Source organism: Crinia signifera, chromosome 4 (genome assembly GCF_055691185.1).
Source record: "Crinia signifera chromosome 4, ASM5569118v1, whole genome shotgun sequence".
NCBI lineage: Eukaryota > Metazoa > Chordata > Amphibia > Anura > Myobatrachidae > Crinia > Crinia signifera.
Window position 1 is genome coordinate 22,743,232 of NC_139220.1, and position 13,838 is coordinate 22,757,069.

The following is a 13,838-nucleotide window of genomic DNA, read 5'->3' on the forward strand; positions in this document are numbered from 1 at the left end:
CACAGCGGGGGGGGGGGGCTGGCCATGCTGATGCAATCACAATGGTCACGTCCCCACACAAGGTTCAGTTGATGAGCTCTGCTTCTGGCCCCGCCCCTTTTGAGGCACATCCGTCAGCTCCGCCACCTGCCTCCTCTAGCCTCTAGCTGGCTGCCCTTTATCGGAGAGGACAGCCTAAAAGTACGCAACCCTGGCTTATGTTGACCTTTTGTCAATGTTGACCTAGACCATGTCAACCTTTTTCATGTGTGGTATTACTGCCTGTTGACCAATAGTGATCGTCCTATTGACTGTCGACTTAGAAACTGTCAACCTAGTAATCAACACCTGAAGTTAACAAGTGTCAAATGTAAAAACTATGAATAATTGTGCTTTTAAAAAAATGGTTGAAAACTTATATGCAAGGTGGTATCTTTTTTTTTTTACAAATTCAACTTTTTTGTTTATTCGCCCTGTTTTCTTTTTTCATTCTAAAATTTAAGGGCTTGAAATAAAATCGTGCTACCATTGTTACCCACAACTACATCCTCCTTGCCCCTAAGTACAGTACCTATGAGCCCCTAAGTAAATATGGGGAAGATGTATTAAGCCTGGAGAAGAGATAAAATCGTAGATGAAAACGCACCAGCCAACCAGCTTTTAACCAGAGGCGGAATATCATTAATGCAGCAGGTTCATTGCACCGGGCGCCCACACCGGCATCTTGTACCCCGTCATACGCTGCCATGGGGCCCAAATTATACGATTTGCACCTGTGCCCACCACTCACGTGTTCCACCACTGCCCCTAACCTTCATTCTTCAAACCCAGACTGTAACTTGATAGCTGATTGGCTGGCTGTTTATCACTCTGCAAGACTGTATCTTGACAGTTAGGAGCTGATTGGCCGGTGTGTTATCAAGTTCGCTTTTATTTCTTCTTCAGGCTTAATACAGTGTGCCCTATGCTAGTATCTTCTCTGGGTACTTATGTAATATCTGGGCTCCCGTTTTTCTTATGAGAACGTGTCCCCTCGCGGGGCTCGCTGCGCTCGCCACGCTTCGGGCACGGTGGCTTGCTGCGCTCGCCACACTATATAAAATCAACTCCATGCGTAGTTGGATAGTAGGGGTATGAAAAAATGGGGTGCATTTAACATGGGAGCCCAGATAATACATAAGTACCCTTCTCTGTATTACTGCTCAGTTTGAATTATATTTACATTGCATTCAGTACATTAACAATACCAAATGTTACATATAATATAATTAGCATTCCATGCAAGAACAGTCTAAATCAAAAGTGATATAGTAAGTACTGTATATCTCATTATCTCTTATTTTTTTTTTTTTACCTATTTAATTGATTTTAAGCATTTGTTTAACTACGGTTTGTCCCGGTTGCTCTGAATTGTCAGGCTTCCAGAATAACCACCATTTAATAGAGTCATGTAGCTATTTAGGATAAACACAATATGACGAGCAGAGAAATACCAGCCTGGATTTAAACCATTTATTTATAGGACAAACATGGATAATATGCCTGCGTAACATAGCTAATCCCATAAAATCTCAATGGTGAAAGACAATCGCTCTGCAAGTTTCAGTATTAATAAGCCGCACTAACGGCACACTCCTTCTGTAGATTTCCATACTGTACTATTGTGTTCTGCAGTTACTTATTGACAAAAATATATGGTCTACGAGCTTAGAAATGTCCTTAAATTAAATATATGTTCAACTAAGAACCTTGAAGTTACAGAAGAGATATTTATAACATAAAGTGCACCGTAGCACAGTGAGGACATAAAACAAAGGCAAAATCAATTTTGTGACTCACAAAGATAAAGTTTTACTTTGCTGGCCAATGACGTAACTGAGCTAAAAATGCTATTTCTGTGACATTATCTTCTATAACAAATTGTATAAGTATATTTTGAGGTCTAGTCATCTTTTATGTTTGTAATTTAGCTGGAAGACTAAAGGCCCCCATACATTAGTCCAACTTGTCCTAAGTACAAGTCGTCCCCTGACTTCTCCTGAGCTCCCACTGCAGCTCCCCGGGAGAGCTCTCTAAGATTTGACACTTGATGTGCCATTACTTTACATGTGATAAATCGCATACAATTTATCACATGTAAGCCCGGGAAGCTGCAGGCAGGGGGGGGGGGGGCAGAATTGCAAAATCCTATTCAAAAGACTGGGCGGCCACTGATTGGCTGAGGGTGCTCTCTCAGCCAATCAGCGGTCACCCAGTTTTTTTAATAGGATTTTTCAATTCTAGCAAGAAGAGGGTATGCAGCGCTCATTTAATGATCACAATGGTATACTGTACAATACATATTTATTTGAAATAATAAATACTTACTCGTCGCCCGCCGTACCCTGCTCCCCCCTTTATCTTATGTGTGGCACATCCGACCAGCGAGTTGCGATTTAGGACGATTTCACCACATTTCTAGGCCTGATCAGCCGGCATCGGGTGAAATCGGGCACAAATCGGGTAGTGTATGGGGGCCAAGAAAGGGTAATGAGTCTAAACTTTGGTGAAAATAGCTGTTTTTGTTTACAGGAATAGGGGGCAGATTTATTAAGCTTGGAGAAGAGATAAACTGGAGATAAAGTGGAGAAAATGTAAAAGGAGATAAAGCACCAGCCAATCAACACCCAACTGTCTTTTTCAAACACAGCTGATTGGCTGGTGCTTTATCTCCTTTTACCTTTTCTCTGCTTTATCTCCAGTTTATCTCTTCTCCAAGTTTAATAAATCTGCCCCTAATAGAGTTAAAAGGAAAACAAAGAATTCTCCAATGCACTAACCTAGATAACAATGTTTATCACTGTAAAGCTTGAAACACACTGAAAGTATATCGCTCAAATTGGAACAACGCATAGGGCATCTATTTGTTGCCACTCAGTGTGTAGGCCCGATATAAGGGTGGCAATGGTAGCTACGGGCTCGCTTCAGGCTCGGTGGCTCGCTGCACTCTCCACACTATATAAAATCAACTCCATGCCGACGTGGATAGTGGGGGTATGAAAAGGTCGGGAGGACGCGTTCCGCCGGCCCTCGCTGCGCTCGCCACGCTTCGCGTTGGCGTGGTTTTAGGAACACATTCACTATTTGCTTAACTTAAGTGTATTCATAGTTACCATAGTAACTTAGTTACCGTAACCATAGTTACAGTAATTTATAGACATACATCACAACTATATGCATATAAAGCACTGGGATCGCATCGCATCGCACGACACTAAAACGGAACATGGGATGCGATGTTCTTCCACATGCGTACGTATGTAAAGTGGGTGCCCAATTAACATATAAGTACCGTATATACTTCTTGTAAGAGCTATGTATGGAATTTTTCAGCTGGATAGGCTATTGATTTATTGTGGGCTCTTTAAAATGAGATGGCTATTAATGGAATTGCTAATACCACAATGTGAGGGTTAAAATGTTAACTACAGAACTAGTTGCATAGAAAGAAGTCTATTTATTCAATTTAAAGTTGGAGCTTGAGAGCATTCAAACATAAAAATCCATGGCCAAGATAGACAGAGTTATGGGCTATTCATAGGGGATTGGATGCAGGTATCCACCCAAATCTTACCAGATCTCCTGCACCAAGGATGGAGCTAGAGCAAATTCAGATCAGTGATGATGACTATTTAGCCAAGTGGTAGATTTAGGGTGGAGCAGTGCATAGATGCAGTCTAGTCAGAATACAGGTGGATGTTTGCATACATTTTCGATCACTGGCAGATTCCAGAATTGGTTTCACTGCTTTACATGGTCTTCTAAATCAGGCCCTTTGCCTGGACTTCTAGGATGTCAAAAAATACAAATAATTTTTCAATTTAGGACACCAACATTTCAGGACCACGTCAAGCAATAATGGGTCATTGAGCCAATATCCACAGGAATCCAATCACTGTTGAAACCAGGCACTGTTTACAGTATACAGTACAGTATGTCTATGGAAAGTGCAATTTTATTGGGAGACAAGTGATGTATATATAGAGACAACGGGGTCTATATAGCACATAAAGTATATTTGGTCTTTCCACTTGTCTTTTTCTAAGTAAAGGGCACAAAACTTCAAGGTTTCATCATCTATGTTTGAGCACCATTCATTCTTCTGACTTTGATAGATAGATCAAGGGGAACTGCCACTACCCGTACCTGGACTCAGAGTCAAACAGCCCTTGCCAGCTGGGTCCCAGCACCTGAGCAATGGTTCTGACAGGTGCCAGGTCCAGCAAATGTGTACAATGGCTGGTGATAATGCCCATACGCAAAATACTGTTTTCAATGGACTGCATCGGCTGCAGCCCATAGAAGCCAGGTACAGCAGTCCAAAAGGTATGAAGTGGCTTCCTACTGTAAGCATGAACTCTGTTAATCACAACCTGGCCTGGCAGATCCAGAGGGAGAATACAACTTCCCCTACACCTGCCTGTGGTGTGTTTGATTAGCATGTACATTATCACTTTCAATAGGAAATCACTGCATCACTGCCAGTAACAGTGACATCTGCCACTGGATATCATATCAGAATATTGAAAGACTCTTTCTCTTCCTACTGTATAATGTTGCAATGCATAATTAAAAAAACAGTTCACATGAAACTTACAATCTACTGTATGGTAACCTACTGTGCACACAGTACAATACAATTAAAACACAAAAAATGTAAACAAACATAGTAAATGCAAAAACAAATTGAAACAGAAGAACAAAGGAAGGTTTCCAATATTATAAATAGAATATAAAACATTCTTCTGAAAGAATTGAAAAACTACAAAAAAGTAAAACAATACAAACAGAAGAATGATGTAGTTCCTTTAGTGTGATAAATAAAATCTATGAGGGATAGAAAATTTGACTTGTACAATTGACTGTAGTAGAAGAAATTGCATCAAGTAATATATTTTTTAGCTGATGATGGTTAATTTGCTGCTGTAGTTAAAATTGTTTTGTTTCACTTACTGACTGAAAAGCAGAATAAAGCATAATTAATTAACACCCTCCAGCAAAAATTCAATCTGTTCCAAAAGTCTTCATTTCCACTGGGAGCAGCATTGTGGCGGGAAATGTGCCAAGGTGCAAACTGCACGCAAGTGTAAGTGAGCAAACACAACTTAATAGAAAGGAAGGAGACACAAGGTATTTAACATGTCCGCCAAGGATGGATGAGCACACATTTAGCAGCCGTGCTAATCTTGTTAGAAGGATGGAGTTTGAGTTATGAAATGTTTTAACTGTGGCCTATCAGGATCTGAAGGATGTGTTTGGGGTGTGGGTTGTGCTTTATACTATCATTTTGTGAATATCGATGTCTCTTTTTTTAGCATGTTCACCTTCTATTTATTATTATTTCATTATTTGTTGGCTTTATTGTTGCACAAAAGAGCAATATTAATGACTGTCCTGCTTTAAATTTGAGGGGCTCTCTCATTAATTTAATGGCTAAGCCTGTTTCTACCCAGATGGGATGAGCGACACCACCGGACAAGGTGGGCTCCATGTGTGTTATTAGGAGAGAATCTTGCATGGTTCTGGTAAAGCGGATCAATGGCATCTAGACCACTGTTGGTCAAAAGCATCTAGGTAGATGCCAAAGAAAATTGACAACATCTAGATCGTCATTAACTAAAGTTAGACGTAAGTCATGACAGGGATGTGGTCGAAAGTTACTAGGTCAACATGAGTTTTTCAAGTTTGTTTTTGGTGCTTATGTGGACATAAGTCAACATGGACACCAAATAAGTGTACAGTGTGCCTTTGCATGGCTACTTGGATTGTAAAGTATGAACCAAGTCGGTCTAAAGCAAAAAACACACACAGAAATACTTGTGTCCAACTTGTGACTGTCCATCATGTTCCTGTTCATCTAACGGCTGGGTCTAACTTTCATTACTGTCTATCTAGACACTGTAAAATACCTTTAGGCATCTAACTAGATGCATTTGACCAAGAGTGGTCCACCATGTTATTGTTAATCTAGACGCCGTCTATTTGTCAACCGAACTGCGTAACTTGCATTGTGATTGATGGGGAGTCGGTCCCTATATAGTAATTACGTTTGGTGGTAGCTGGTCCTTTCTAGACTTTGAGCTTTGTGATGTCACTCATCTAGGCTTTGTGAATTACACACGGGCTAGCAGTTGGCTCTCCTAAGCCTGACTTACGAGATCCTGTGGTGCACTGTGTAGGGACTTCCTTTTTTACCATTATACCTTACTCTTTTTAAACATAGAAACATGGAAACATAGAATTTGACAGCAGATAAGAACCACTTGGCCCATCTAGTCTGCCCCTTTTTTTAAACATGTTACCTCAAACCATATTTGATCCTTATTTTTATGTAAGGATATCAATATGCTTATCCCAAGCATGTTTAAATTGTACTACTGTATTTGCGTCTACCACCTCTGTTGGGAGGCTATTCCACTTTTCTACTACTCTTTCTGTGAAAAAATTCTTCCTCACATTTCCCCTGAATCTTCCTCCCTCTAGTTTCAGTGCATGTCCTCGTGTTCTGTTGCTCCTCTTCCTGTGAAGAATGTCTCCCACCTGTACCTTGTTAAAGCCCTTGATATATTTGAAAGTTTCTATCATGTCCCCCCTTTCCCTTCTCTGCTCTAAAGTATACATATTAAGATCTTTTAGTCTTTCCTGGTACGTTTTGTGATGTAGGCCATGCACCATTTTAGTTGCTCTTCTTTGTACAGTCTCTAATGTATTTATATCCTTCTGGAGATATGGCCTCCAGAACTGAACACAATACTCTAGGTGAGGTCGTACCAATGACCTATACAGTGGCATTATTACTTCTTTCTTTCTACTGCTGATACCTCTCCCTATGCAACCAAGCATCTGACTTGCCTTCTTCATTGCTTTGTTACATTGCCTACCTGCTTTTAAGTCCCCTGAAATAGTGACACCTAGATCCCTCTCTTCCTCTGTAGTTTCCATTATAGTGCCATTTATACTATATTGAGTCTTTGGATTTCTGAGACCCAAGTGCATGATTTTGCATTTTTTGGCATTAAACTGTAGTTGCCATTCTCTTGACCATTTCTCTAATCTGCCTAGATCCTCAATCATTTGTTTTACCCCTCCTGGTGTGTCTACCCTGTTGCATACCTTTGTGTCATCTGCAAAAAAAGCACATTTTCCCCTCAATTCCATTTGCAATATCACCAATAAAGATATTAAAAAGCACCGGTCCAAGTACAGATCCCTGGGGTACTCCACTTGTAACCTTTTCCTCCTTTGACTGTACTCCGTTTACTACAACTCTCTGTTTTCTGTCCTGCAACCACGCTCTTATCCATTCAACTATCTTAGAATCCAATCCCAAGCTTTCAAGTTTAATAACAGTTTTTATTAACAAAGCTGACCTTTTCCCCCATCAACATGGTTTAGTTTCTTTATTTTACATGTATATATTGTCCAGCCGCCATGATACTGGGACGCGCGTGCGCGTGAGACGCACGCGCGTCCCAGTGTCTATTGCCGGCAAACGCCAGAGAGGAGTCTCTGGCGAGCGCCGGGCAAAGATAAAGCCGGCTCCATCTGTATAGAGAGTTATATTTTGGTAATATGGCTGGAAAGATCCTGTAGCATGCATTAACTATTAGAAATTAGATACTTTACCTCCAATGTTTAATGGTACGGACTTGGGAGCGGAAGTTTGGATAATGCTAATGGCATATTATTATGACACAAGTGGCTTCCAGACACAGCTACTGTATGCTAACCAAACCAAAAGAAAAATTAACAATAGTGATATACAGTATGATTTGATTCAGTTAACAGGAAGAAAAGTGCACACAAATGTGTAGGTTGCTTTGTATGTATAAATGCCATCTAATCCTATTATCACACGTGGGGTCTCCACTCTTATGACATAAAGGCCACTGCTGATTTTGTGAGTGATTGGGCAGAATATTCGGCAAGACATTCTCCGCAAAACAGACTATAGTAATTGATTGTCATACTACGAGTATTCATCAGTTTGAAGTCCCAGGAGAAAATAGTAAATGACTACAATTAACAAAACAAAAAAGAGATTTGTCTGAGGCCAATGAGCAGGACAATAATAATTGTTCAAGATAATGTACTGGGAATTCTAGCTCTAAAATAATGCTACAGTACTTGTATATTACATAGTGGTGTGTCTAGCTAAGGTATACAGATAAAGTAAGAAAAAAAAAAAAGGAATTTATCCATAGAAACAAATCAGCTTCTAGCTTCTAGCTACTACAGTCTATAAAAATGATAGGTTGAATCTGATTGGTTGTTTTTAGCAACTTCTCTACCTGTCCTTTTTAGGAGGTTTGATGCTTCTTCAACAGTGTAAGATACTTTAACTTCGAGGCATTATATCAGGGGCAGTCTTGCGGTTTATGTCCAGATCTCCTTATCGGAGCACAGGTGTGCTAATTAACAAACACATTAGCCACACCTTCCAACTTCTCTTCACTCTAAGGGATAGATTTAGTACTAAAACTTCTAAAACCGACAACTGGTAGTGTTGCCTATAGTTGCCAATCAGATTGAGTCTATCATTTCAAGAAAATGAGGAACTTCTCTTCACTCTAAATCATGACGAAAAGGTCTCAGATTCCCAGTGGAAAGACGGGACTAGTGGACCTTCCAGCCACATGAATTTGGAAGCTTGCCCAGCACACTCCAAAATGCCGGGCTACCCAGGCTCAACCAACACTGTGAATAGATACTGTACACATGCGCACAACATTTACTCACCCACTGATTACTCTGTGTTCTAAGTAACAGACTACCCTCAACTACCCCACCCCCCCACCGAGGGATACTGTAGCCCATGAGTGAGTCAGTCCTATAAAAAAGGGATATCCCACTTAAAGCAGGACTGTTGGGACGTATACATTACCAAGATCAAGAGATACTCCAGCAAACATCATTAAGGCCCTGGAGGACTAAGGCCATTGAGGCCATCTCTGCCTTACACAAAACTCCCAAAATCAAAGAATCAACCATAATCTTGGAGAGAATTGCCACAAATAGATTGTAAGTCAGCCACATCTGAGACATTTCATTCATACAGTTTCATTCTCTGCATCCATTACTTGTCTTCTTTCTTATCAACTGAATAGAGATCAGCTGTGCAATACTTCTCACACTATAAGATTATTACCTACAGCAGTGGTTCCCAAACTTTTTTGAATCACTGCACCTTAGAGCATCAAAATATTTTCAAGGCACCCCTAGGCCAAATGCTTCTTATCGAGAAATTCAGAATTTTTTTTTTTTAATTAAGTGCATTGTGTTTATATGTCACAGTTATCTGGTGAGGGACAGGATTTGCTTCTGTTTGTCCACATATATTATGATTGGCAGCCACAAGCACTGGTTTTGCCTGGTACATTGACCATAAATAATATGAATTGATCCTTGTCCACCAACCCAAGGCACCCCTGCAATTGTCCTGAGGCACCCAAGGGTGCCTAGGCACACAGTTTGGGAACCACTGACCTACAGTCATTACTAGAATCTACCTCAATGTAAAAGATGTTCTAACTGTTATTACTGAATCCTAGACCGCTCCTATGATTAGTAGTTTAGAGGAAAATTTAAGGGGCATACACACGGGACGACGTTAGGTCTATTTTTTAAGTGAACTGACTAAAACAGTCAGAAATTAAGCATGAATCCCTCACGTGGATCATGATCGTGATCCACGGTTCCACTAAGGATGCCAATCCTGGGGCATTTTTCCAATCCTGGGATTTGTGTTCAATCTTGGGATTCCCAAAATCCTGGGATTGGCCTCTCTTAAAAAAGAAAACCGCCCACCACCCCAAACCGCCTGCAACGCACCACCTACGGGGGTGGTGTGGCCGGGATCAGGGTGGGCAAGAGCGGCAGAGAGTCAGGGAGTGGTGAGAGAGTCCCGGAATCAGCGGTGTGGCCGGGAATAGAGAGTGGAGGTGTGGGGCCGTGGCCGGTGGGCTGTTAAATGTGACCTCTTACCACATCACGCTGCGTAGAGCCGCACAGCCCAGACAGGGGCAGCTGGGCAGAGTCTGAACGAGTGCATGGAGTCAAAATCTAGTCATCGCCGTTGTTCTCTCATCAGAGAACACTGGACCAAATGGGATCGCTTAGCACACATCGCAGGTGCCTCGCAAGTGTAAGGCAATGTGTGCTGAGCAACCGTGCTTATGCACGTCGCTCAGCACAGGCTCCCCCTTCGCCCAGTGTGTACGGGGCTATACAGTAGTAAACAAATCTCTCAACTCACACAAAAACAGGTCGGCAATAATACTGTACAGACATCAAACTTAATAAAGCAAACCACACAGAGGTAGAAAGTACCTTTCATATTCTGACTCAATAGGTCACTACATATGAAGCAAAAGGTCACCGGAAATCAGTCTTACTTACAACTTTCGATTTCTAATGTACAGTTTTGTTCATCTAGCGGATATCTCCTCAGGTCCATCATGCAGGCGGCGGTGGTTGTAATCCTGGAAAGAGAAGAACAGACATTTTTTTTTAAATGGCGGCTTCCAAAATGAGTGAATTGGGTCACTAATAAATCGTAAAACTTTTTTTAATGATGGGGTTAATGTAAGGCATAGAACAATCGATTATATTAACGAGTACATTTACTGAAGCTTCTAAAAATGAAAAGAGGTACAGTATTGTTGCCAATTGCACCCAATTAGATTAAGTCTATCATTTTCTGGGATGCAATAGTGAAATGATAGACCGAATCTGATTGGTTGCTTTGGGCAACATCACCTCTTTCTATTTTTAGAAGCGTTAGAAATGTACCCCTAAATCTCCATAAATAACATAAGTCCTGGGTGCAATAGGGGACGATGTGATGATTATATTGCCAAAAATGGCCAAAACTACAAACCATTTATTTTGGTATCTGGATGGCTGACGTACAATGTCTATGGCGACTGTCAATAGGTTGACAACTGATGGTGGACATATATTTGGTTGACGTGGTCAAAAGGTCAACGCAAGCAATACTGTAGGTCACCATGGCAATGGTTGACACGTGAAAAGCTTGGGAACGGTAAAGTGTGGGGAGCCTCAGCAGCAGTGGAGTAAGCCATGCAAGGGGACATGGTACACTAATTGGGGGTCCACGTGCTTAGGTGTCAACATTTACACCACAAAAAATGCATGTTGACCTTTTTCCAGTGTCAACCTTTTAAAGTCATCCAAGACCAGTGATGGCCAACCTGTGGCACTTCATCTGTTTTGAAACTAGACATCCCAGCATGCCCTGCTAGAGTTTTTCTATTAAATAATGCTATAACTGTACCTGAGCATGCTGGGATGTGTAGTTTCACAACAGCTGTGAGCCAAAGGTTGGCCATCACTGTCCTAGACATTGTTGGCTTAGACATTGGTGACCTGCTATACCACACATTTCATTTTCGGCTAGGTCAACATGATTTAGAGTTGATGCCCATTCTGACTACAGCTTAATGGCTAGTTAAAATTAAACACTTAAGACAGACAATGCATTTTAACTTCAAATAAATAAGTTCTGGAATGGGCTTTTAGAAATAACCATAAAACTGACATGTTAATTAAAGGTTTATTCAATATTTTTAAAGCAATTGCCCTAAGTCTGACCGGAAATGTTCATCGCACTCCGAGCAGAAGACATTGCAAATTATATTATCACCTGTTTTCAAAGCCGTGAAATGATGTGCAAGATAATTTCAGTGTTTTATTTCAAGGCATATAGCAGAAATTATAAAATCTTGTCATAGATTGCCTATATGCCAAAGACAGAGAGATGCGTGTGAACACAAGACAAGAAAAGGTGTCAGGTCATCGAATACTACACAAAACCGAAGAAGCTAAAATTAATATTGGGTCACTGGATTTATAATGAGATGCCTTTTCTTCAAACAGTCAAAGGGTGATGTCACAAAGGTGATTTACATGTATAAAATAAACGTAAAAAAAATGCCCATGTGACATGGTTTGCACAAGTATAATATAATTCAATTGGACAGCATTTATTTTTGGCACGTCCAAAATCCTGATGTCAGCTTTTAAAATCTCTTGAGCAAGGTCATCTCGGTACTTGTTTCCTAGCATGGCCACCACGATTTCTATCGTGGTGGTCGTGTCGGAAAAAATCGTGTCGGTCGCGTCGGGTGCATACCAAAACGCACACGACGCGACCGACGCGATGTACCCGATTTCTCCATAGGCTTCAATGTTAAAATAATTTAACATTGAAGCCTATGGAGAAATCGGGTCCATCATGTCCATAGGCTTCAATGTTAAATTATTTTAACATTGAAGCCTATGGAGAAATCGGGTCCATCGTGTCCATAGGCTTCAATGTTAAATTATTTTAACATTGAAACTGAGTCCATTTAACATAGTAAAAAATGGTAAAAGGGCCAATATGGGCCATTTCTCATTGGGTATGGCCCCGTCATGTGTGTAAAAAATAATGGCCCCCCATTGTGGCCGCCACCCCCACGATTGACGCGAATTCATTCCCCTACTATCCACGTCGGCGTGGAGTTGAGAATAGATTAGTGTGGCGAGCGCAGCGAGCCACCGAGCCCGAAGCGTGGCGAGGGGAATGAAAAGGTCGGAGGACGCGCACCGCCGCCCCTCGCTACGCTTCGGGTTTGCGTCAATCGTGGGGGTGGCGGCCACAATGGGGGGGCCATTATTTTTTACACACATGACGGGGCCATACCCAATGAGAAATGGCCCTTATTCGGCCTTTTCCCATTTTTTCCTATGTTAAATGGACTCAGTTTCAATGTTAAAATAATTTAACATTGAAGCCTATGGACAAATCGGGTCCATCGCATAGGCTTCAATGTTAAATATTTTAACATTGAAGCCTATGGAGAAATCGGGGGCATCGCGTCGGGCGCGCATAGGCTTCAATGTTAAAATATTTTAACATTGAAGCCTATGGGGAAATCGTGGGCATCGCGTCGGTCGCGTCGTGTGCCTTCTTAAGGCACACGACCGACGCGATGTACCCGAGTACTGCTTTTTTCAAAGGAAATCGCGGGCATCGCGGGCATCGTGTGCCTTAAAGTTAAGGCACACGATGCCCGCGATTGTGGCCGTGCTAGGAAACAAGTACCGTCATCTCTATCATGGGTACCAAGGCCACCCAGGAGTGCCTAAAACTTTGGATGAATGCCAAACATTTACTTGTCCGGATTTTTTATTGATGCCACCGCAACCCCACTGGGATCGTTGGCTGCTGCTATGGTGGAGAAGCAGCTGGCGCCTTCTCACTAGCAAAATGTGGTCTGCTGTACAATGTCACACTACTGGGAAGCGTTGCACCCTAGGGAACTCACAGAGTCTCCACCTGCCTTGATCTCAAGCAATTAAATCAGCTGAGCATCTAAAAAAAGCTATTTTGTTCAATATAGAGCAATTAGACTGTCCTTTAAAGTCCATATGTAATACATTGATATTTGTTGGCTTTAGTTTGATTTTGGTTATATGGCTGCTAGATTTAAGTTATGTTGCCAAAGTTATGCCTGGACCAGTACAACTTTACATATGAGTCTACATGTTAATGAAGTGGGTGAAATGTGGTGATGCTAAAAAAAGAGAGTACCAGGGAAGACCGGCTGCAAAAAAAAACATTAGTGAATGAGCGGCAGGGTGGTTGTGGTTTCCTTCATAGATGGTGTATTGCAGACACAAAAACAGACTAAAATCCTAAATGAAGGGTGTTCGAGTTGGACATGCAGCATGCCAGACCTCCAACTCCAGTCAAACACATGATAATTAGGCCAATTTCACCCGATTTCTGAACCCGATCCACCAGATTTGGGTGA

The 13,838-nt window shown here is 41.5% G+C and overlaps 1 protein-coding gene across 3 annotated transcripts in view; it reads right to left on the reverse strand.

The window, feature by feature from the left end:
• Nucleotides 1–13,838, reverse strand: part of GABRB2 (gamma-aminobutyric acid type A receptor subunit beta2) — a 283,146-nt gene that overhangs the window by 92,610 nt on the left and 176,698 nt on the right. For all 3 annotated transcript variants that reach the window (XM_083181407.1, XM_083181405.1, XM_083181406.1), the window contains exon 5: nt 10,417–10,499. In XM_083181407.1, the coding sequence (XP_083037533.1) occupies nt 10,417–10,499 (83 nt within the window). The remainder of the gene's footprint in view (nt 1–10,416; nt 10,500–13,838) is intronic.